This window comes from Procambarus clarkii, chromosome 44 (assembly GCF_040958095.1).
Source record: "Procambarus clarkii isolate CNS0578487 chromosome 44, FALCON_Pclarkii_2.0, whole genome shotgun sequence".
Taxonomy (NCBI): Eukaryota; Metazoa; Arthropoda; class Malacostraca; order Decapoda; family Cambaridae; genus Procambarus; species Procambarus clarkii.
In genome coordinates, this window is record NC_091193.1 from 30,266,457 (window position 1) to 30,291,222 (window position 24,766).

The 24,766-nt window shown below is 51.5% G+C and overlaps 1 protein-coding gene across 1 annotated transcript in view; it reads left to right on the forward strand.

Moving 5' to 3' along the window:
- The window catches only part of LOC123745439 (protein broad-minded), a 244,144-nt gene that overhangs the window by 143,313 nt on the left and 76,065 nt on the right, over positions 1–24,766 (forward strand). The window contains exon 6 of the mRNA XM_069300871.1: positions 8,441–8,712. Coding sequence (XP_069156972.1) covers positions 8,441–8,712 — 272 coding nt within the window. The remainder of the gene's footprint in view (positions 1–8,440; positions 8,713–24,766) is intronic.

The window sequence follows — 24,766 nt, forward strand, 5'->3', positions numbered from 1 at the left end:
TCGGACCGTTCTCTGGCGGTTCTTTGCCGGAACCACAGGGTATCTCTTAGGTGTTTGACCTTTGGGGTTGGTACCTTAGAGTGGCTCGTGTGCTGGATTCTCAGGGTTTGGCTAACCGTGAGGTTCATGTCCGGGGTGTGTCCTGCGTCCTGGCGGACAGCTGTCTCGATTCATTCCTCGGTTCGTGGATTGGCCAGTCGTCGCCGACTCGTTTCGTTGACTCTGCTGGACGTATGGACTCCTGGCCGTGGATGTCTTCGAGTCGGCGTGATCTAGGCGTCGCCCATTTTATGTGGTGCCCTTACCCGCCTGCAAGGCATTCACGGTGGATGTCTTTCGGCAGGACTGGTCGAGGTGGGGGTACCTGTTCCTCTTCTCCCAGTCCAGCTGTTGCTTTGGGTTCTGGCTCGGTTGGAGCCCATTGCCACGAGAGTAGTCTTTATGGTCCCTTTGTGGCCGGCCCAGCTTTACTTTCAGATGCTGCTTGATAGGTGTCTGAACCCAGGGCGTTTTCCCGTGGCTCCGCCTCTTTCGGCAGGTCGGACCGGTCCTGTACGAGACTGGTTCGGCTTTCTCCACGGCTCTTCGTGTCTGGTATTTTGATGCGGGTATCACCATCTCTGTGGTGATAAGGTGGCTTTGTTGTGGTGTCCCACCTGCGAGCTTTGTCTCGGCGACAGTATGACATTTCCTGGTGTTTCTATGCACTTTTTCTTGCTCTTTGTAGGATGTCTTCTCTTTCGCATCCGGTTGTCTTCTCTTTCGCATCTGGTTGTCTTCTCTTTCGCATCGGGTTGTCTTCTCTTTCGCATCGGGTTGTCTTTTCTTTCGCATCGGGTTGTCTTGTCCTTTCTTGGGTTTTCAGGACTACAGTTTTGATGTTTCTTACAGTCGCCTCATTTTGTGCGGCGCTGGCAGAGCCGCTCCGGCTTTCGTTCGGGGTGGACGTCACATCTGTCCCGTTTTGTACACTTTCTCGTGTTTTGTTTCACCTCCGGCCTGCTCATGCGTCGCCTGAGCCGTCCTGGTCCTTGATTAGGGGGCCTTCTTATCATCTCCTCAGTTTGTGGTAGCCCCTTTGGTTCAGGTTTCTGCTCTTTGGTACTGGTGGTAGGTTTGTACATTTGCAGCCTCTCTCTGTCCTGGCGATGGTCGAGACGGCTGTTTTCTGGAGGGGTTCTTGGGTTATTGATGCTTGATTGGTTCGGCCAGGGGTGTGTCCTTCATTGTCCGGTTGCACTTTTTTGCCGTTACCTGCGTACCGTGTCTGGAGATGCGCTTTGGGTTGATCCGGTTCCCCTCGTTCCTTGCTTCAAGGCTCAGGTCTCCCAGGTCATCCTCAGAGTTTTTAAGTCTTCCAGCCTGCGGTCTATCCTTGCGCCCATGCTGTTCGGACGTTTGCAGCTTTTGCTGCTGTCTTGGTGACGTCTAGGGCTCATTTCGGGCGCAGGGATTTGAGGATTGCACAGGTTCTTTATGTGCGTCTGCTCCTGTGCGTTCTTGTTGCCTTGGGTCGCAGGTTGCAGCCTGTTGTCTTGGCTTCGCTTTGTGGAGTTTGTGGCGGCCGCCTCCCGGGTCAGCCCTTTCTTTTCCTTCTCTTTGGGTATGAAGATCCTTGGAGCCGTAGGGGCTCCCCACAGAAAACCAGTGTTGAATGTAATGTAAAGCCATTTTCTGGGTGAGCCCCGGAGGCTCCCTGGCAACCCTCTCTCGCACCGGTCAGCGTTTTTTTCGCGTTGGTTGAAGCTTAGCTTCCAAACTGATGCTAGGCAGCCGGCGCGGTAGGTCCATGGTCCCCCCTCCCCCTCTCGGGGCGGGGAGGGCTGCGCGGACGATTGTCGCGGCAGTAAAGTGTGATGTTTGCTTGTTTGCTTGTTTCCTTGGGATTATAGGGAGTTTCTACCTCTCTGTTTGTTTTTTTGTTTTAGTTTTTACCGTGTGGGGTTTGTTTTGTTATGCCTACCTTTCTGGGTGCAAACCCCGGTCGATGGCACCCAGAAAGGTAGGCGTAAAAAAACAAACCCCACATGGTAAGAAACTACAACAAAAACCGAACAGAGAGGTAGAAAACTCCCTACAATCCCAAGGAAATTAGCAAACAAGCAAACATCACACTTTACTGCCACGCCGATCGTCCGCGCAGCCCTCCCCACCCCGGGAGGGGGAGGGGGGAGCCCCAGACCTACCGCGCCGGCTGCCAAGCTTCAGTTCGTTCGCTAATGTCAACCGGGATTGACGCTTCTCTGGCCTCAGTTTCCTAGGCGGTGTTTGCCTTGTGTGGCGTTCACTGCCGTGTGTTGTGTTGTGCGGTGGCCAGGAGTACTTCATCAGTGCCGGGGCTGCATGTGCTTAGTGGCTGACTTCCCTAAGGGCTCTGTGAGTACTGCCCTTGCGTAACAGGGTTATCTTCCCTGGGGTGTTCGGGAACCATTCCCGTAGAGGTTCTTGCTGCTCGGCATTTGCCTCGCCCTTGGGGCCAGCTGGGGCTTGGGGCCCTTGTTTGGCCCTGGGTAGGGATTGGTATTGTGCTGGTTAGTGCGTCAAGGTGTTGCGCAGCCTGCCACCTAAGCGGCGGCCGGTTTCTGTGGCCTCTGGAGACGGTGTACTTTTGTGGGGTTTTTCTTTTGTTTTTATTTTCTTGCCTGGTGGGAGTCTGCCTAGTGTGGCTATAGTTCCACTGGTAGTGTTTGGCGGCCCTCTGCTAGGCCCCCGTGATTGTACACGTCACAGGGGTTTTCAGTGCTATCCTCTACCCTCTTGTTATGTTTGGGTTTCTTAACCGGTTAGCAACACCTTGCCCAGGTTTCCCGTAGTTGTTACCCCTACGTGCCCTGGAAACCCCCTGTCTGGGCTCGGGGGACCATTGGATGTGTCTTCCAGGTTCTAACCCGTCTTGTGCGGGATCGTTGGTTGCTGTGCCCTTGTCAGTCGCCACTTTTACCTCCGTCATGCTGCCTGTTGGGTCACTGACACCTTGACCAGGAGTCTTGCAGTGATTCTCTGCTTGTTTGTTCAGAGTACAGGCGGCATCCGTGTTGCAAGCTAGGTTAGGTTGCTGCAACATGCTAGGTTGGTTTCTCACTCGGATGCCCCGTGGCCGCCCCGTTTGGTTAGGTGCTGTTCGCCCCTTTCCCTCCCTATTCCCGGCTTCGGACCATCTGCGGGTTTCGGGGTCCGGGAGGGGTTTAGTTGGGGCCGAGACTCGGGCGGTTTTCTGGGGCTGCCCCGTTTGGGTTGGGGGATGAAGGTTTTCGAGCCTGTTCCTCCTGCCAAGGCTTCTGGGTCTTACCAGCGGCCCTTTCTTGCTGCCTTTCCCTTGGACTTTTGCTTTTCTTTAAGGGCGGAGGGCTTGGAGGACGGCTCTGCCCCGGGGCCTCTGTTGTTGGTTCCCGGGGCTGTGGGGGATGCCTGCTAGCAGTTTTGGGGCGGTTTGCCCCTGCCTGGGTTTTATGCTGTTGGGCGGCATTTTTTGCCCATCCAGTCTTCTTGCTTTCCACTTTTGCTGGCGTATTTTTTTATATTTAGCGTCAGTCACAGCCCCTACTGGCGGCCATTTTTGTCTGCCAGTTTCCCGGCGTGGCCACCAGGGCGGCGTTGCGGTTTGTTTACATGCGACTGGGTGTGCGAGCGAGCTTCTTGGGTGAGTTTTCACCTTTTTCAGGGATTTTTATTCTCCTGTTGTCGTTTCTTTGCTTTTCTGGTGTTTTCTGCTCGTTGCCTGTTCCTCTGGGAATGTTTGGGTGTTGATTTTACACCGGGTTTTCCGTTTTGTTTGTTTGGGTCTGGGCCTTTGGGTTTGGGCTCAGTGCCCTGGCTAGTATGCTTGCTCCCACACCACGTCCCTCGGTCTGTTATGACCATTTTCCCAGGGGGTTCTGTCTGGGGGCTGTGCTTTGCCTTTCTGTGGTGTTCTCCACCGGCAATTGTGGTGGTTTGGGCTCCCCCTGGTTCGATTCTGGGTTCCTTTGGGTTCTTTGGTTTCGTTCCGATGGTTTCTTCCTCTTGGGCCCCCTTTTGTGGGTTCAGGGGACTTTGTTTCCTCGTGTGACCTGGTTCTGCCTTCTGGGGTTCCAGGGGTCTTCCTGGCTTGCAGACTGATATTTTTTGGGTCTTGGCACGTGTTGTGGTCGTGCTGGGATTTTGAGGTTTTGCTGACGAGGTGGGCCTTTTGATGCAGTTTTGTGCCTTTGCCTGGCCGGCGTGGTGCTCTCTGCCCACTCGTCAGCGACTTGTACTTTTCTTTTACAATGTAAGTACTCACCTAGTTGTGCCTGTGGGTGTTGAGCTCTGGCTCTTTGGTCCCGCCTCTCAACCGTCAATCAACAGGTGTACAGGTTCCTGAGCCTATTGGCTCTATCGCTCTATCATATCTACACCTGAACCTATGTATGGAGTCAGCCTCCGCCACATTACTTCCTAATGCGTTCCATTTGTCAACCACTCTGACACTAAAAAAGTTCTTTCTAATATCTCTGTGGCTCCATTGGGCACTCGGTTTCCACCTGTGTCCCCTAGTGCGTGTGCCCCTTGTGTTTCATAGCCTGTCTTTATCAACCCTGTCGATTCCCTTTAGAGCCTTGAATGTAGTGATCATGTCCCCCCTAACTCTTCTGTCTTACAGTGAAGTGCGGTTTAATTCCCGTAGTCTCTCCTCATGAATTGTGTGTACACATGTTCATGTGTACGCAGTGTGTGCACATGTGTATGTGTACGCAGTGTGTGCACATGTGTATACACACGTGTGTTTGTGTATATGTATATGTGTGTGTATATACATAAGTTGTGTACTTTTTCTTTCGGAAGGGGTTCTGTTCCCTTCTCTGTTGACGGGGTGCTGGGGGAGCAGCTTGCTCTGTTGCCTCTCGCATGGTCCCGCTGTTGGTGGGTGCTTTGGGTTGTCTTCCGGCCTCTGGTGGCGTCGGTGGACGGCTTCTCCCCCTTTAGGGGGGTTCAGAGCTGGCGGGGTGGGCTTCTTCCCCTGCGCTTCGTCATGTCATCTTAGTGGGTGCGTTGGACATGGTCAATCCGCCCCATCCTTCTGGGGTTCCCATCTGCTCTTTGCAGTCATGGGTTTTTCACGTCTGCGGTTTCTTCTGCACTTCTTCAGTCTGCGCCCTGGATTCTATGCCCTCCTCGGAGGACTGTTGTCTCCTGTCCGACTTCTGTTGGGGCCGGGTGCTTGGATGGTGGCCCTGGACCTCCAGGTTCTTTCTTGGCACGTTCCTCTCCAGTTTTCTGGACTGGCACAGTTGGTGGTGGGGCTTCAGGCTTGCTGCTTTGTTGCCTTCCCTATTTTGTAATGGGCACTTGGTATAAATTTTTTTTGCATCTTTACCGGATCTTAGTGCCCTGTCTGAGTCTGAGATTCGGTGTCTGGCCTTCCTCGACGACTGGCTGGTGTGGGCTCCCAGTCAGTCCTCTTGTCTGCTCACCAGGGGTGTGGTTCACCGGCTTCCTCTTTGGGGTTTTCGGGGTTCCGTGCCTTGGCACCTCCCCGAGCCTTCGCTCGATGTGTTCACGGACGGGTCTTCTCTCGGCTGGGGCTTTGTGACCAGTGCTCACCAGGTCGGCTGAGGTTGGTGGAGTCTGGCCGTCCGTCGGGCTCACAGCACGGTTCGGGAGTTCGTGGCTGTCTGGTTTGCGCTTCGGAGGGTTTGGATCACTCAGTGCTCTACCATTCATCTCTGTTCAGACTGTTCTCTGGCTGTTCTTGCCGGAACCACAGGGGTTTGGCTACCCTTGAGGTTCAAGTCTGGGTGTGTCCTGCATTCTGGCGGTCAGCTGTCTCGGTTCATTCCTCTTCGCGGATTGGCCAGTCGTCGCCGCCTCGTTGTTGGTTCTGTCGGATCAGGCTTGGATACCCATGTGCATGGGAAATAGGCTTACAGGTTCCGGAAGATGAGAGGAAATGTCAACACTGTGGAGAAATGCCCGACAGATCACTGGAACATTATCTAACACAGTGCACAGTTACAAACCCATTAAGATTTCAACTTAGATTCGACAGAGCAGAAGAAGTTGTTAAACACATATGGCAAAATCTTACTGAAGCGACCATACGAGTCATAAATACTCATACTCCGCCCAAGTAAAACAGAAACAAGCAACACTTAGTGGGCCAGCCAGAGGCTTAGGGCCCGCGCAGGATTATCCCTGCAAAAAAAAAAAAAAAAAAAAAAAAAAGGCTCTGTCGGACGTATGGACTCCTGGCCATGGACGTCTTCGAGTCAGCGTGGTCTAGGCATCGCCCATTTCATGTGGCGCCCTTTCCCACCTGCGAGGCATTCACGGTGGTTACTTTTCGGCAGGACTGGTCGAGATGGGGGTACCTGTTCCTCGTTTGCCGGTCCAATTGTTGCTTCGGGTTCTGGCTCGGTTGCAGCCCGTTCCCACGAGGGCAGTCCTTATGATTCCTTGGTGGCCGGCCCAGCCTTATTTGCAGACGCTGCTTGATAGGTGTTCGAACCCGGGGCGTTTTCCCACGGCTCCGCCTCTTTCGGCAGGTCGAATCGGTCCTGTACATGACTGGTTCGGCCTTCTCCTCGGCTCTTCGCGTCTGGTATTGACGCAGGTATCACCATCTCTATGGTGTTCAGGTGGCTTTGTTGACGGTGTCCCACCTGCGAGCTTCGTCTTGGCACCTGTATGACATTTTGTACGCTTTCTCGTGTTTTGTTTCATCTCCGGCCTGCTCATGCGTCGCCTGAGCCGTCCTGGTTCTTGTTCAGGGTTTCTTCTTATCTTCTCCTCAGTTTGTGGTAGCCCCTTCGGTTCAGGTTTCTGCTCTGGTACTGGTGGTAGATTTGTACGTGTGCAGCCTTTCTCCGTCCTGGCGACGGTCGAGACGGCTGCTTTCCGGAGGGGTTCTTGGGGTATTGATGCTTGATTGGTTTGGCCGGAGGTGCGCCCTGTGTTGTCTGGTTGTGCTTTTTGCCATTGCCGGCATACCGTGTCTGGGGATGCGCTGTGGTTGATCTGGTTCCCCTCGTTCCCTGTTATCAGGGCTCGGGTCTCCCAGGTCGTCCGCAGAGTTTTTCATTCTTCCAACCTGCGGTCTGTCTTTGCGCCCGTGCTGTTCAGACGTTTGCAGCTTTTGCTGCTGTGTTGGCGGCGTCTAGGGCTCATTTCGGGCGCAGGGATTTGAGGGTCGCACAGGTTCTTGGCCGCCCTTTCCTTATGCGCGTCTTGTCCTGTGCGTTCTTGTTGCCTTGGGTCGCAGGTTGCGACCTGTTGTCTCGGCTTTGCGTTGCAGAGTTTGTGGTGGCCGCCTCCCGGGTTAGCCCTTTCTTTTCCTTCTCTTTGGGTATGAAGCTCCAGGGGGCTGTAGGGGCTCCCCACAGAAAACCAGCGTTGAATGTAATGAAACGCCATATTCTGGGTGAGCCCCGGAGGCTCCCTGGCAACCCTCCCTCCCTCCGGTCGGCGTTTTTTTCGTGTTGGTTGAAGCTTAGCTTCTGAACTGAAGCTTGGCAGCTGGCGTGGTAGGTCCGGGGCTCCCCCTCCCCCTCTCGGGGCGGGGAGGGCTGTGCGGACGATCGGCACAGCAGTAAAGTGTGATGATTGCTTGTTTGCTTGTTTCCTTGTGATTGTAGGGAGTTTCTACCTCTCTGTTCGGTTTTTTGTTTTAGTTTTTTACCATGTGGGGTTTGTTTTGTTATGCCTACCTTTCTGGGTGCCTAACCCCGGTCGATGGCAGATAAGGAAAACCCCAACCACAAGGGGGTTTTCCAGGGCCATTGCTCCCTGAAACTTCTCTGAAGGGGTCAGGTTCTGGCGTTGGTCCTTGGTAGGACTGAACTCCTTAGCTAATGTCCCGGTCTAGTATAACATACATTAGCCCGATAAGCTCCAGGGAGTCTCCGGGGCTCACCCAGAAAATGGCGTTTCATTACATTCATCGCTGGTTTTTTATTCCAAATTGTTTGCAAGTGATTGTTCTATCAAATGTCATAGTGAAAATGAAGAATTCATAATAAATGAATTGTTTATGAATATTTATATAGACTGATGCAATTAGCTTATGGAAATCTTGGCCATTAAATCGTATTTGTGGCCACCAATAACAGTCACATAGTTATGATTTAATATGGAATTGTTTACCAATGATTGTTCTATCATGTGCCATGTTCAAAATGATAAATACATAATATATAGATTTTCTGTGATAATTGTTTTGTTGATAGTGGATGTAGGACCTCTGTTATTTTCATACGAAGGGGAGGGACAGCCTTGGTCCGACGGGTAGAACGAATTCCGCTGTGAAACAAATTGGCCTCACCTCATATAGTTCGTTGAAGTGAGGTCACACTGCTATTTCATTCCTGCAGTTAGGCTGAAATCCTTAATGCATTTTAAAATCTTCATTGTAACATTGTACACTTTGATTTGTAAATAAACTTTATTCTTTTGATTTTAAATGAAAATTTTTCTCTATAACTAGAGTTGGCTGGTGATGGACATCGTTGATCATGCTGCTTGCGTCTTCTTATCTTCTGCCGAAGAGTTGCTGCCTGGCATAAATGTTTCCCTGTCTCCCTCTTCAACATCTACCACTCCTACTTCCCCTCCAGCTTCCTCCTCCTCTACTGCATTCAACTTAATTCCAGGAGTAACCCTGTCATCTAATTCAACACCTCTTCATCTCAGCAATGAGGATTCGGACTTGCAACTGCTTACAGAATCTCAGAAAGCTGTTCTAGAAATAGTTTTAAGGTTTGTAATATTGTAGTATGTCTCTTCCCATGTGTTGCATGTGCTGTTCCTTCAGTAGATCCATGAGCTTATGCACTGGCCATTAATATTCAGGTTAGTCAACATCAAATTCCTTTGTAATTCTCATTGCCTACAAGGAACAAGGGCCCTTGCAATTTTCCGTTGTTCCCATTTATATGGTGGGGAGTACATAAGGATCAAAGATCAACCCAGTACATAGAAAAGTTACTCTAATTTCTATCAAAGAGGCCACACTTGCCAAGCTATCATAGCAATGCTCTCTAATACTAAGCTAAAAATAATTCCAACTTTTGACTCCTCTTCCAACCACCAAGTGACAGGCCAGACAGTCTGGTCCAAAATACAATTGTATCTCTCTGCCTGGCACTTGGTCCGACAAATGCATCTTAGTATCCACATGAACCAAAGAACTGTCATAGCTAAGTGACCAACTTTTCCTTGGGCCATTGGTCCAGCTTAGGTTTAATAATTTCAGCCTGTGCTTTAGGTACTGTTTCCTGACACTGTTGGAGAAGATAACTAATTGGTAAATATTTTCCAATAGTTATCTTCTCTGAGGAGTTCAGTTCCGCCTTGAGGAAGACTCCTCTCGAGTTGATCCGAGGTGAAGTAGTGCTTTGGAATTCTGGTACAGTGAGACCTGTTGTGCAAGGAGTTCATATAACTACGTACTGTACCAGTATTTTAGTTAAGAGGTTTCCGTGTTGTGCTTTCACAGGGTTGACATAACTCCATTGCTGGGATAGTACCAAAAGTAGTGATAAGTGGCCTTTTGTCTTGCCATGGCTGCTCGCACCCACTGTCGTCTCTAGGTGATGGGTTTTATGTTTGCATTCTCTTGTACCTAAGCCTCCCAACCTTAGTGTCATGTAGCATGGCATTCTATTCCCATGTGGAAGGTAGGTACTTTACTTCTTACCTTTGTTAGTTGGGTTGCAGTGAATTTCCACCCAGTCGAGAGCATGGCTTTCCTTTGTATATATTTCTGGGGTGTTTTGCAATGTTTCTGGGGAAGCTCCCTTTGGCCTTCCAGGGAGGAGAGCCAAAACCTGGGCTTCTCACAGAAGTGCAGGGAGCAAGTGAAAATTCTCCACCACACAGGTAAAGCATCCAGAAAGTCAGTAAAGCTTTACAGACAACTAGAGGCCTAACAAAAACCAAATCATCAATAATGCCAAACACCTCTGTACAGAACAAGAGAAACCTTCAAAATTAACATGAAACTCATAGTACCGAATGCCACCACTAGGTGGCCCGACTTCTGCTCTCGGCCATCTTTGTTACTCAGTTCATTTGCTGATGTCCAGCTGGACAGTAGTGTTCCAGGTCTTACAGACATTTTTATTGTTATTTATATATTTTATATACAAGAGTTCTTTTATTCTTGTACAGCCACTAGCAAAGCTAGCATTGCAACTAAGTACAAGGGTGTGGAGAAATAATAGAAATAATAGGACACTAGTGAGCAGAGAAAGATACCAGAGAGCCAGTAATGAATATGTCAGGGTGAGAAGAGAGGCAGAAAGACAATATGAAAATGATATATAATACAAGGCAAATATTCATCCTAAATTGTTGCACAGCCACGTCAGGAGAAAAACAACATTGAAGGAACGTGAAACTGAGGATAAGTGTAGACAAATACTACGAACTGGAAGTGTACAAGGAACTCAATAAGAAATTCCAGTAGGTCTTCACAGCAGAGCAAGGGTAAGTCCCAGAGATAAGAGAGGGAATATCTAACCAAACACCACTAGATTGCTTAGAGCATCGGTCGGGCTCTTGTAAGGGTTGTCAGCTCTTGCAGTTCGCCCCATTGATGGGGTGATAAGGGGGGGGGGAGGCTCTCCCTGTTTGCTCTCGTCTGGTCTCATGATGTGTGAGCATTTCAGGTCATATCCTCCGGCCTGTAGTGGCGTTGGGTGGCCACTCTTTCGGGATTATTGGGGCTGGCAGGGAAAGCCTCTTCCCCTGTACTCTGTTGGGTCATCCTGGAGTGGGTTTGCTTAGACGTAGTTGATTTGACGGCATCCCTAAGATGGGTTTCCTGCCTGTTTCCAGTTCCGAAATGGGACTGTGCAGACCTGCGGTTCGTTCTGGACGTGTCCCATCTAAACCCCCTGGGTCTTTTGCCCCCCTTTTTGGATGAGCACTCTGTCCCAGGTTCGGCTGCTTTTGGCACCGGGCATTTGGATAGCGTCCCTGGACCTACTGGTACACATATTGCCAGGTTCCAATTCATCCAGGGTTAAGGGACTGACTCGGTTTTGTCGTGGGTTGATAGGCTTGCCATTTTCATTGCCTTTCATTCGGCTTGAATCTGGCACCTCGTGTTCACATACCTTACCTGGGTGGTGGATCCTGTTTACATCAGTTAGGGGTTTGGGTTCTGGCTTATCTCGATGACTGGCTGGTCTGAACTCCTAGCCATTCATTGTGTCTGCTCGCCAGAGACTTGGATCTTTCCCAGCTTTCCTGGTTCTGGTTCTTGATGAACTGGAGGAAGTCCCATTTAGTTCCCTCTCAAGTTCGGACTTGGCTGGATCTTGTCTGGGACTCTCAGACTGCTTTCTTGTCTCTCCTTTCTGCGCCATTGCTACGGCTTCAGTCCCATCTTCGGCTGTTTTTGGAGGGCACCCGAGTCATGCATCGGTTGTTCAAGCAGCTGTGCCGGAGTCTGAACTTTGCCATGCTGGTCTACCCGTCGGGTCAAATCTGACTTTGGCAGCTGTTCTGGTTCCTTTGGGGACATCCCTTCTGCCACTCTCGTGATCGCTGGGTTTGGACCCAGGGGGGGCCTTGCATTGGCTGCAGCATCGCCGGCTTCCTCTTCGAGTTTTTCGGGGTTCTGTTCCATGGTGCCTGTTCATGGATGCCTTGTCTTTTGGCTGGGGCTTTGTGATCAGTGTTCGCCATGGTCAGTGGGGTTCATCCTACCGTCGGGCTCACATCACTGATTGAGAGTTCGTGGCGGTGTTGCATTCACTTCCGACGGTTCACGTCGCTAGCAGATCAATGATCCGGCTCCATTCAGACTGTTTCCCTGTGGTTCATTGTCTCAATTGCAAGGGTTCGATGCAGTCCTTGGCTCTTTGGGGCTGGTCGCTTCAAGTGACTCATCTGCTAAGTTCTCAGGGTTTGGCTGTCCTGGCGGTTCATGTCTAGTGAGTTTCCAATGTACTGGTGGACGGCCTGTCCTGTTTCATTCTCCCTGTCCTCAGAATGGACGGTCAACGCTGATTCATTCCATTGGCTCTGCTGGATGTTTAGGCACCTGGATGTGGACCTCTTCGCGTCAGCTTGGTCGAGATGTTTTCTGGTATATGCAGCACCCTTACCTGACTATGAGGCCGTTGGGGTCGATGCCTTCTGACTGGATTGGTCGAGGTGGGGTTATCTGTACCTCTTCCCACCAGTTTGGTTGTTGCTCCAAGTTCTGGCTTGCTTGGAGACTTACCAGGGAAGGGTAGTTCTTTTGGCTCCTTGGTGGCCGGCCCAGCCCTGGTTTCAGGCGCTGCTTTCTCGGTGTCCAAACCAGAGTGTCTACTCGGGGCTCCGCCTCTTTTGGCAGATCAATCTAGTCCGGTACATGGCTGGTTCAATCTTCTCCTCCACTCTTCACGTCTGGTCTTTTTTTTTTTTTAGTTAATCACCACTTATATGGTGATAATGTGGCTTCGTTGATGGTGTTCCAACTGCGAGTTTCGTCTCAATGGCAGTATGAAATTTCCTGGCGGTCTTTTGGGCACTTTTTGTTTCTTTGTAGGTGGTTATCTTGAGATGATTTCGGAGCTTAGTGTCCCCGCGGCCCGGTCCTCGACCAGGCCTCCACCCCCAGGAAGCTGTTTTTGACAGCTGACTAACTCCTAGGTACCTATTTACTGATAGGTAACAGGGGCACTAGGGTGAAAGAAACTCTGCCCATTGTTTCTCACCGGCGCCCGGGATCGAACCAGGTACCACAGGATCATGCATCCAGTGTTCTGTCCACTCAGCCACCGGCTCCATATTCGATTTCTGATCGGTGTAATTCGATTTCCGGTGTATTCGATTTCTGATCGGATTGTTTCAGGACTATCATCTTATGCCGAATACTGTTGCCTCGTATCGTGTGGCACTGGTGGAGCTGTTTCTGCTTGTGTTTGGGATGGATGTTACTTCTGCTCCATTCCGCAAGCTTTCTCGGATGTTGTTTCACCTCCGGCCTGCCCCATGCACTGCCTGAGCCTTCCAGATCCTTTAGACGGGATGCTCTCTTTTCTCTATACTCCTCTGTTTGTGGTGGCCCTTTTGGTTCAGGACTGCTTTCCTAAGGCACTTTTTTTATTGTTGGCATTGGCCTCTGGAGGTTGGGTCGTGGAGCTGTGTGTTTTCCTCCGGTGCAAGGGTTTCTGCTCTTTCGGTCCTGGTGGTCAGTTTGCTCGTTTGCAGCCGTCTCCTTCTTTTCTGGCAAAGAATGTTGCTTTCAGGAGGCGTCCTTGGGTTGTTGATGCTTGGTTCGTTTGGCTGGGGGTGCATCATGTTTTGTGTCCGGTTGTGGCTCTTTGGCGTTACTTGCGCGCCATGGCCTCAGTGGCAGGGATCACGCTTTGGGTTGACCCGGTTTCCCTTCTTCTCTGTTCCACAGCGCGGGTCTCCCAAGTCGTCCTTATGGTTATTCGATCCAGTCAGCCTGCGGTCTATCCCCGTTCTCATGATGCTCGTAAGTTTGCGGCTCGTAAGTTTGTAATGCTCGTAAGTTCTCTGAGAACACTGTATAAACATCAGAGATCCGTGGCTGTTCAACGTCCTCCCAGCTACTGTAAGAAATATTGCCAGAATAACCGTGGACATCTTCAAGAGAAAACTAGATTGTTTAAAAAAAAACATGCGGGACCAACCGGGCTGTGGTGGGTATGTGGGCCTGCGGGCCGCTCCAAGCAACAGCCTAGTGGACCAAGCTCTCACAAGTCAAGCCTAACTTTGAGCCGGGCTTGTGGAGTAGAAGAACTCCCAGAACCCCATCACACAGGCTTTGGCTGCTGTTTTTGGTAATATGTCCTGGGCTGACATTCGGGCATGTGGCTTTTGGTGGTTGAACAGGGTCCTGGCCACACTGTACCTTGTTCAGGTTCCTTGCCTTTCTTGGGCGTATGTAGTCTTGTGTCAGATGTTGCAGCCAGTAGTCTCGACTTTGAGTTGAGGAGCGTGTGGTGACTGCCTCCCGAGTAAATCCCCTCTTTTCCTTTATCTTAGGTTAGGTAGCTCCGGGAAGCCGAAGGGGCTCTACACAGAAAACCAACGTTGAATGTAATGAAAGGGCATTTTCTGGGTGAGAACCGGAGGCTCTCATTCATCACTCCCTCCCTCTTATCGGCATTTTTCTGGGGGGGGGGGGGGAGCCCCGTCGGCTTCCCGGAGCTATCCAGGCTGATATGCTAATGTCAGACTTTGGCATCAGTCATGTGTATGGAGTTCTGTGGGCCTACTGGGGACTACAAGCCAGAACCTGGCCCCCCCCCTCGCAGAGGCACGAGGATCAATGGCCTATAGAAACTGCCCGTGTGGTTGGAAGCCATTCTATGTTTGCCATCGACCGGGTTAGGCACTCAGAAAGGTAGGCATCCCAAAACAAACCACTATTCTGGTGAAAATTGCTTCAAAAAGCCGAACAAATGGATAGAACTCCCGAAACAGAAATGAGGAAACAAGTATGACGTCACACGTCTGCGCAGGAGGAAGAGGAGGAGGAGCTGTCTGTGCAGCTCCTCTCCTCCCCGGCAGGGGGAAAATGGAGCCCCAAACCCCCACACCTGCCATCCACATCTCAGCTCTGAGACTAATGTTATAGGCAGTGGTCTTGTGCTCTGGCTTCAGTAGTTGTTTCAGCACTGTGCCTTGTGTGTGGTGACAGTCTTCTAGGTGGTGCCCAAGACAGGAGATATTCTTCTGCACTCGGGCTGCATGTGCCTAAGGCTCCATTCCCTAGGTGCCCAGAAAGTACTGCCCTTGGGGCTTGGGGCCAGCCTTCCACAAGTTCCTTGGGTTCTGCCTCTGCTAGGCTGTTTACTGCTGGGTTTTTGTCTGCCCTTTGTGTGCTGGGGTGTTTTGTCTGTTGTTTACCTTAGGGTAAGGGGCATTTTGCACTGGTTCGGGGTGCAGTGTACTGCGCAGCTTGTTTTCACCATTCATAGCGGCCGGCTCTGTTCCACCTGGGTATGCTGTCCTCTTCCAGGGATTTACTTTTCTTTTCTGTGGGGAGCCCCTACGGCTCCCTGGAGCTTATCGGGCTAATGTATGTTATATTAGACCAGGACATTAGCTAAGGAGTTCAGACCTACCAAGGACCAGCGCCAGAACCTGGCCCCTTCAGAGAGGTTACAGAGAGCAATGGCCCTGGAAAACCCCGTTTTGGTTGGGTTTTCCTTATCTGCCATCGACTGGGGTTTGCACCCAGAAAGGTAGACATAACAAAACAAACCCCACATGGTAAAAACTAAAACAAAAAAACGAACAGAGAGGTAGAAACTCCCTACAATCCCAAGGAAACAAGCAAACAAGCAAACATCACACCTTCTTTGCCGATGTTTGCTTGTTTGCAAACAAGCAAACATCGGGCTGCCCCGTTCGGGTTGGGGACGGAGGTTATCGAGCCTGTTCCTCCTGCCAAGGCTTCTGGGTCTTACCAGCGGCCCTTTCTTACTGCCTTTCCCATGGACTCTTCCGTTTGTTTAAGGGCGGAGGGCTTGGAGGACGGCTCTGCCCCGGGGCCTCTGTTGTGGGTTCCCGGGGCTGTGGGGGATCCCTGCTAGCAGTTCTGGGGCAGTTTGCCCCTGCCTGGGGTTTCTGCTTCTGGGCTGAGTTTTTTGCCCATCCAGTCTGCTCGCTTCCCACTTTTACTGGTGTGTTTTCGTGTCTTTTGCGTCAGTCACAGCCCTCTGTTCTGGTGGCCATTTTCTTCTGCCAGTTTCCCGGCGTGGCCACCAGGGCAGCATTGCGGTTTGTTTACATGCGCCTGGGTGTGCGAGCGAGCGTCTTAGGTGAGTTTTAAACCTTTTTCAGGGGTTTTATTCTCCTGTTGTCGTTTCTTTGCTTTTCTGGTGTTTTCTGCCCGTTTTCTGTTCATCTGGGAACGTTTGAGTGTTGATTTTACACCGGGTTTTCCATTTTGTCTGTTTTGGGTCTGGGCCCTTGGGTTTGGGCTCAGTGTCCCTGTCTGTTATGCTTGCTCCCACACCTTGTCCCTCGATTTTTGGTCTGTTTTGACCGTTTCCCTGGGGGTTCTGTCTGGGGGGTGTGCTTTGCCTTTCTGTGTTGTATCTCCGCCAGCATATGTGGTGGTTTGGGCTCCCCCAAGTTCGATTCCGGGTTCCTTTGGGTTCTTTGGTTTCGTTCTGGAGGTTTCTTCCTCTTGGGCCCCCTCAGTGGGTTCAGGGGGCTTTGTTTCCTCGTGTGTGACCAGGTTCTGCCTTCTGGGGTTCCAGGGTCTTCCTGGCTTGCTGGTGATCTTTTTGGGTCTTGGCATGTGTTGTGGCCATGCTGCGACTTTGGGGTTTTGTTGTCGAGGTGGGATTTTTGATGCAGTTTTGTGCCTTCTTCGCCTTGCCGGCGTGGTGCTCTCTGCCCACAGGTCAGCGAATTGTAATTTTCTTTCCACGTGTATTTGTATGTGTACACATGTGCATGTACATGTGTACACTGTGTGTGTGCACATGTGTATGTGCATATGCACGTGTGTACTCACCTAGTTGTACTCGCCTGGTTGTGCTGGTGGGGGTTGAGCTCTGGTTCTTTGGTCCTACCTCTCAACTGTCAATCATCAGGTGCACAGGTTCCTGAACCTATTGGGCTCTATCATATCTACACATATCTATACTATCATATCATCTCATATCAAAAATGAAATCAATACAGGAAGAGGCCAAACCCCCAAACATGCCAACGATACAAAGATGCGAGAAGCAACTAGACGGCAGTGAGGAGAGAGGCAGAAAGAAATTTTGAAAAAGGGATTGCAGACAAATGTAAAACAGAACCAGGTCTATTCTATAAATTCATCAACAACAAATTGCAGGTAAAGGATAATATTCAGAGGTTGAAAATGGGAAATAGATTCACAGAAAACGAAAAAGAAATGTGTGAAACATTAAACAAAAAGTTCCAAAGTGTGTTTGTACAAAATGAAATCTTCATGGAACCAGATACAATAAGAATTCCAGAGAACAACATAGAGCACATAGAGGTGTCTAGAGATGAAGTGAAAAAAATGCTCAAGGAGCTAAATAAGAACAAAGCAGTTGGTCCAAATGGAGTTTCACCATGGGTTCTGAGAGAATGTGCACCTGAGCTCAGTATTCCACTTCAACTGATTTTTCAGGCATCCCTGTTTACAGGAGTTGTAGCTGATGTGTGGAAAAAGGCTAACATAGTTCCAGTCTACAAAAGTGGAAGCAGGGAAGACTCCCCTTAATTATAGACCGGTATCATTGACAAGTGTAATAGTCAAAATATTGGAAAAATAATTAAAACTAAATGGGTAGAACACCTGGAGAAAAATGATATAATATCAGACAGACAGTATGGTTTTCAATCTGGAAGATCCTGTGTATCGAATTTACTCAGTTTCTATGATTGAGCAACAGAGATATTACAGGAAAGAGATGGTTGGGTTGACTGCATCTATCTGGACCTAAAAAAGGCTTTCGACAGAGTTCCACATAAGAAGTTATTCTGGAAACTGGAAAACCCCGCGGCTACATGGGGTTCACATCAGCGTCCTCAGGGCTCTTGTAAACAGACGCCATCTTAAAAAAAAATCATGGTCCACATTGCCGGGTGTCAGAGCCTCAGTAGTGAGTGAGCAACCAAGGCTGGCGCTCGCAGCATGAGCGCACAGCTCTGCTGTTCATCGTGTGACCACAGCATCGCCTAATAATGTCAAAATATATATATAACCTGTATTATTTAGCCGTGATAGTATTATAGAAGAGCCTGAGTGGGATAATGATTGGTTACAATGTTCAAATATCAGTGATTCAATGCTGTTCACGATGTTCACAGCGCTCGCCACAGCACCACAGCATTATTTCGTCCATCTAGGAATCTTCAAACGTCTTCTTAGGTTCCTTTTCAAAATAGACTTGTGGTCAGTTATTCATTTACAGAAATTAGTGACCGGGATTGGCCCATACGAGGCAGCTGCTATTGGCCCATACGAGGCAGGCTGCTATTGGCTCATACGAGGCAGCTGCTATTGGCCCATAAGAGGCAGCAGCTATTGGCCCATAGGGGGCAGCTGCTATTGGCCGATACGAGGCAGCTCCTATTGGCCTATACGAGGCAGCTCCTATTGGCCCATACGAGGCAGCTGCTATTGGCCCATATGAGGCAGCTGCTATTGGCCCATACAAGGCAGCTGCTATTGGCCCATGCAAGGCAGCTCCTACTGGCCCATACGAGGCAACTCCTATTGGCCCATACGAGGACAGCTGCTATTGGCCCATACGAGGCAGCTGCTATTGACCCATACGAGGCAGCTGCTATTAGCCCATACGAGGCAGCTGCTATTGGCCCATACGAGCTATTTTGGTGAGGGATGTGGCGTCGTAATTGTAGCGTCGTCTGCTGTGTGATTTCTCATGCAGTGTATGATGGCCACTGTACTGTTTGGACACAATACCAGCTTACTTGCATAGTTCTAGTAAATAAAACATGTAGATAAGTATATATAACATGTGTAAATAGTGTAATAAAAATAATGACAGTATGGTGGGAGGAGCTATGTTGGCGAGTAAGATGGTAAGATGGGTAAGATGGGCGAGTGAGGGAGGGCCTGTGTGAGTGTGGCTGCTCACACTCGCGATGTTCTGAATGTGTTGATGGTAAATGTATATAGTATGTGACAGTGTATAGTGTGTACATATGTTGTAAATATACATAAATGAACATGAAACATTGGTGTGAATAACTGTATGATGGGAGGGGCAAAGTTGGTGAAGTGAGGGAGGGCTGGCTGGGTGTGGCTGCTCACACTCGCGGTGTTGTGAATGTGTTGATGGTGAATGTATATATTGTGTGACAGTGTATTTACGCATCTTTACTGGATCTTGGTGCCCTGTCTGAGTCTGCTTGGGATTCGGTGTCTGGCCTACCTCGACGACTGTCTGGTGTGGGCTCCCAGTCGGTCCGCTTGTCTGCTCGCCAGGGGTGTGGTTCTTTCCAGATCGCCGGGTTTGGTTTTCTGGTGATCTGGAGGCCGTTCCCTTTGTTTCCATTCCGGGTTCGAACCTGGCTGGGTCTTGTTTATGGCTCATGGGCCACTCCTTGTCTTTCCCTCCAGAAGTGTTACTGCGGCTTGGCACCTCCCCGAGCCTTTGCTCGATGTGTTCACGGACGGGTCATCTCTCGGCTGGGGCTTTGTGACCAGTGCTCACCAGGTCGGCCGGGGATGGTAGGGTCTGTCCGTCCATCCGTCGGGCTAACAGCACGGTTCGGGAGTTCGTGGCTGTCTGGTTTGCGCTTCAGGAGGGTTTGGGTCACTCAGTGCTCTACCATTCAGCTCCATTCGGACTGTTCTCTGGCGGTTCTTTGCCAGAACCACGGGATTTCTCTTAGGTGTTTGACCTTTTGGGTTGGTACCTTAGAGTGGCTCATTTGGTGGATTCTCAGGGTTTGGCTAACCATGAGGTTCATGTCCTGGGTGTGTCCTGCGTCCTGGCAGACAGCTGTCTCGGTTCATTCCTCTGTTCGCGGATTGGCCAGTCATCGCAGACTCGTTTCGTTGGCTCTGCCGGACGTATGGACTCCTGGCCATGGACGTCTTCGAGTTGGCGTGGTCTAGGCGTCGCCCATTTTATGTGGCGCCCTTACCCGCCTGTGAGGCATTCACGGTGGATGCCTTTGGGCAGGACTGGTCGAGGTGGGGGTACCTGTTCCTCTTCTCCCGGTCCAGCTGTTGCTTCGGGTTCAGGCTTGGTTGGAGCCCATTCCCATGAGAGTAGTCTTTATGGTCCCTTAGTAGGCCGGCCCAGCTTTATTTTCAGATGCTGCTCGATAGGTGTCCGAATCCGGGGCGTTTTCCCGTGGCTCCGCCTCTTTCGGCAGGTCGGACCGGTCCTGTACGTGACTGGTTCGGCTTTCTCCTCGGCTCTTCGTGTCTGGTATTTTGACGTGGGTATCACCATCTCTGTGGTGATCAGGTGGCTTTGTTGTGGTGTCCCACCTGCGAGCTTCGTCTCGGCGACAGTATGACGTTTCCTGGTGCTTCTATGCACTTTTTCTTACTCTTCGTAGGCTGTCTTCTCTTTCGCATCGGGTTGTCTTGTCCTTTCTTGGGTTTTCAGGACTACAGTTTTGATGCTTCTTACTGTTGCCTCGTTTTGTGCGGCGCTGGCAGAGCTGCTCCGGCTTGCGTTCGGGGTGGACGTCACATCTGCCCCGTTTCGTTCGCTTTCTCGTGTTTTGTTTCACCTCCGGCCTGCTCATGAGTCGCCTGAGCCGTCCTGGTCCTTGCTCAGGGTGCCTTCTTATCATCTCCTCAGTTTGTGGTAGCCCCTTTGGTTCAGGTTTCTGCTCTTTGGTATTGGTGGTAGGTTTGTACGTTTGCAGCCATTCTCCGTCCTTCTGGCGACGGTCGAGACGGCTGTTTTCTGGAAGGGTTCTTGGGTTATTGATGCTTGATTGGTTTGGCCGGGGGTGCGTCCTGTATTGTCCGGTTGCGTTTTTTGCTGTTACCTGCGTACCGTGTCTGGGGATGCGCTTTGGGTTGATCCAGTTCTCCTCATTCCCTGTTTCAGGGCTTGGGTCTCCCAGGTCGTCCTCAGAATTTTTAAGTCTTCTAGCCTGCGGTCTGTCCTTGCGCCTGTGCTGTTCGAGCGTTTGCAGCTTTTGCTAACGTCTAAGGCAAGAGCGCAGGGATTTGAGGGTCGCACAGGTTCTTGGCCGCCCATTCTTTTTGCGCATCTGCTCCTGTGCGTTCTTGTTGCCTTGGGTTGCAGGTTGCAGCCTGTTGTCTCGGCTTCGCGTTGTGGAGTTTGTGGCGGCCGCCTCTCGGGTCAGCCCTTTCTTTTCCTTCTCGTTGGGTATGAAGCTCCAGGAAGCCTTAGGGGCTCCCCACTGAAAACCAGCATTGAATGTAATGAAACGCCATTTTCTGAGAGAGCCCCGGAGGTTGAAGCTTAGCTTCCGAACTGATGCTAGGCAGCCGGCGCGGTAGGTCCGGGGCTCCACCCTCACCCTCTCGGGGCGGGGAGGGCTGCGCGGACGATCGGCGCGGCAGTAAAATGTGATGTTTGCTTGTTTGCTTGTTTCCTTGGGATTGTAGGGAGTTTCTACCTCGCTGTTCGGTTTTTTGTTTTAGGTTTTACCATGTGGGGTTTGTTTTGTTATGCCTACCTTTCTGGGTGCAAACCCCTGTCGATGGCAGATAAGGAAAACCCCGACTACAAGGGTGTTTTCCAGGGCCATTGCTCCCTGAAACCTCTCTGAAGGGGCCAGGTTCTGGCGCTGGTCCCTGGTAGGTCTGAACTTCTTAGCTAATGTCCCGCTCTAATATAACATACATTAGCCTGATAAGCTCCAGGGAGCCTCCGGGCCTCACCCAGAAAATGGCGTTTCATTCCATTTAACGCTGGTTTTTTGTTTTCCTGCCTGGTTGGGGAGCCTGCCTTGGGTGCCCCCTGAGTATGGTTCATGGGTACTAAATTCTCTTCAGGTGGTACCCCCTGCTGGGTCCCCGTGAGTGTACATGTTCCGGGGGCTTCAGTTCTTAGAACGTTGTTTGATAGACTTGGGCGCTGGTTAGCAGTTCCCTGCCTGGGCTTTCCTGTGCGTAAGTTCTGTCTCAGGACCCTGGGAATCCCCACAGGGGCGCATGGGTCCGATGGATGTGACCCCTGAGTCACCCCCCCCCCCCTTCGCCTTGTGCGAGTTCGAGGGGTTGCTCTGTCCCTTTGTCTCAAGATGACTCTGACTGTTTTTGCCTTAGTCTGGTGCCTGTTGGGTCGGTGGCACCTTCGACCCAGAGTCCTGCGAGTTTTGTTGCTTGTTTGTGACTCAGTTACTCAGACATATGCTGACTATGCAGGTGCAGGCAGCACGGGCGTTGCAAGTTGGGTTCAGGTGGTTGCAACACGCTAGATTGTTTGTTACCCTGGAAGCCCCGAGGCTGCCCTATTTTGATTGGTGTGACTGGGCTTGGGGGTTTTGGTTACTTCAATTTTGTTTCCGTCCGTGCCTCCTTGTCTTTCCTTTGTTGTGGTTTAGTCTGGTCCCTCCCCCCCCCCCCTCTCCTTTCTCCCTGCATCCGGATCCTCACCGTCTGTGGGTTCGGAGTTGGGGAGGGGATTCGATGGTCTTAAGACATGGGTGGTCTCGGGTCTATTCCCTTCCGGGGTAGCGAGGAAGGCATTCGAGCCTGTTCCTCCAGCCGTGTTGTATGAGTCTGGCAGTGGGCTTCCTTCCTTAGTATATGTATCCGACTGCCCAGGCTTGTTCTTGTGAGGCTGGGGCTTTGAGGGGGATGGCTCAGCCCCAGGTCCTGCCGTGGAAGTTCCCGGGGCTGGGGAAGGACTGACTTGGAGGCCTTGGGCCCTGTTGGACCATGCCAGGGTTTTTCTACCCTCCGAGCGGGGCTTGCGGTTATAGGGAGTGGGGTTTTTCCTTTCCCCCCTCTGCGTACGAGTTGTTGGGCGTCGGCTCCTCCAATGGTTCGGTTCCTTGATCCTTCGGGTCCGTTGGGTCCGTCCTATCGGTGGGTATTCTTCTCCGTTTTCTCACCCTTCTTCTGTGGGACAGGACTTCTCCATCATATCAGGGTCATGGTCCCCTCATATGGGCTTCTGCATGACCTTTGGTCTCGGGTGCAACTGTGCCGTCTGAGCCTTCGTGATTTTGTTCTTGCTTCTGTAGGAACTCGAAGGTTCTGGAAGGTCTTCAATTCTTCCCGTATTATTGGAACGTCTGTCATCTTTCGGTGAGGCTTACCTCCAGTCCTTTCTAGGACTCGTTGGTCCTCTTCCGTTTTCTTCTTGGTTTTCGGTACTGTCTGGTTCTTTTGTAATTATGTCTTTTCTGTGGGGAGCCCCTACGGCTCCCTGGAGCTTATCAGGCTAATGTATGTATGTTAGACCGGGACATTAGCTATGGAGTTCAGACCTACCAGGGACCAGCGCCAGAACCTGGCCCCTTCAGAGAGGTTTCAGGGAGCAATGGCCCTGGAAAACCCCCTGTGGTTGGGGTTTTTCCTTATCTGCCATCGACCGGGGTTAGGCACCCAGAAAGGTAGGCATAACAAAACAAACCCCACATGGTAAGAAACTACAACAAAAACTGAACAGAGAGGTAGAAAACTCCCTACAATCCCAAGGAAAACAATCAAACAATCAATTTATTGCCGCGCCGGTCGTCCGCGCAGCCCTCCCCTCCCAGGGAGGGGGAGGGGGAGGGGGGGCCCCGGACCTCACCACGCCGGCTGCTGTCAGTTCGCAAGCTAGTGTCAACCGGGATAGATGCTTCTCTGGCCTCAAATTCCTTGGCGGTGTTTGCCTCGTGTGGCGTTCTCTGCTATTTTTGTGTGGTGTGCGGTGGCCAGGAGTACTTCATCAGTGCCGGGGCTGCATGCGCCTAGGGGCTTCCTTCCCTAGGCGCCCTGTGAGTACTGCCCTTGCGTGTCAGGGTTATCTTCTCTGGGGCGTTCGGGAACCACTCCCGTATAGGTTCTTGCTGCTCAGCATTTGCCTCGCCTTTGGGGCCAGCTGGGGCTTGGGGCCCTTGTTTGGCCTTGGGTAGGGAGTGGTATTGTGCTGGTTAGGGCGTCAAGGTGTTGCGCGGCATGCCACCTAAGCGGCGACCGGTTCGTGTTGCTCTGGGGACGGTGTACTTTTGCGGGGTTTTTCTTTTGTTTTGTTTTTGTTTGCCTGGTGGAGGTTCTGCCTCGTGGGCCCATAGTTCCCCTGGTATTGTTTTGGTGGCGCTCTGCTAGGCCCCCGTGCTTGTACACGTCCCAGGGGTTTTCAGTATTATCAATTACCCTTGTTTTGTTTGGGTTTCTTAACCGGTTCGCAACACCTTGCCCGGGCTTCCCGTAGTTGTTACCCTACGGGCCCTGGAAACCTTTGTCGGGGCTCGGGGACCCATGGATGCATCTCCCCAGTTCCAGGCTGCCTTGTGCGGGTTTGAAGGTTGCAGTGTGCCCTTGTCTCAGGGTGACAGTCACCTGTTTTGCCTCCGTCATGCTGCCTGTTGGGTCAATGACACCTTTGACCCGGAGTCTTGCGAGTCCTGTTCTCTGCTTGTGCTCCAGTTTTACTCTGAGGATGTTCCTATTAGGGTACAGGCAACATCAGCGTTGCATGTTAGATTTAGGTTATTGCAACGTGCTAGGTTGGTTTCCCGCCTGGATGCCCCGAGGCTGCCCCGTTTTGGCTTTAGGGACCCTGACCTGGGGGCATTGGTCGCTATGGCTTTGGCTCCTACTGCGCCCTCTGGTCCTTCCCCTGTGGTTCTTCCTGCACCTCCCCCCCCCCCTGTGTCCGGCTCCGAAACGTATGCGGTTTTCGGCCTTGGCACAGTATTTAGTTGGTGGTGAGACTCGGGCTGCTTCGGGGGCGGCCCCATCCGGGTCGGGGACAGAGGCATTTGAGCCGGTTCCTCCTGCCGAGGCTTCTGGGTCCCACCAGCAGGCCCCCTTCTTGTCTGCCTTTCCCTTGGACTCTACCTTTTCTTCAGGGGTAGAGGGTTTGGAGGACGGCTCTGCCCCGGGTCCCGACGTAGGGGATCCTGGGGCTGGGGAGGAGTCGGCCTGGGGGCCTTGGGCCCCCTGTGACCCCGCTTGGGTGCTTTTGCCTTCCCCACGGGGTTTATTGTTGCAGGGGGAGGGGTTTTCTTACCCTCCTTCCCTGTATGAGTATGATTTGGGTTCGGCTCCTCCCCGGGTTCTGTTCCGGGCGCCTTTGGGTACCTCGGCTCCGTCTTTCCAGGGGTTTGCTACTTCCCGTCTCTCCGCGAAGGTGGCGCGGGAAGATCTTGCTGCATACCTCTTGCGAGACCCGGGTTA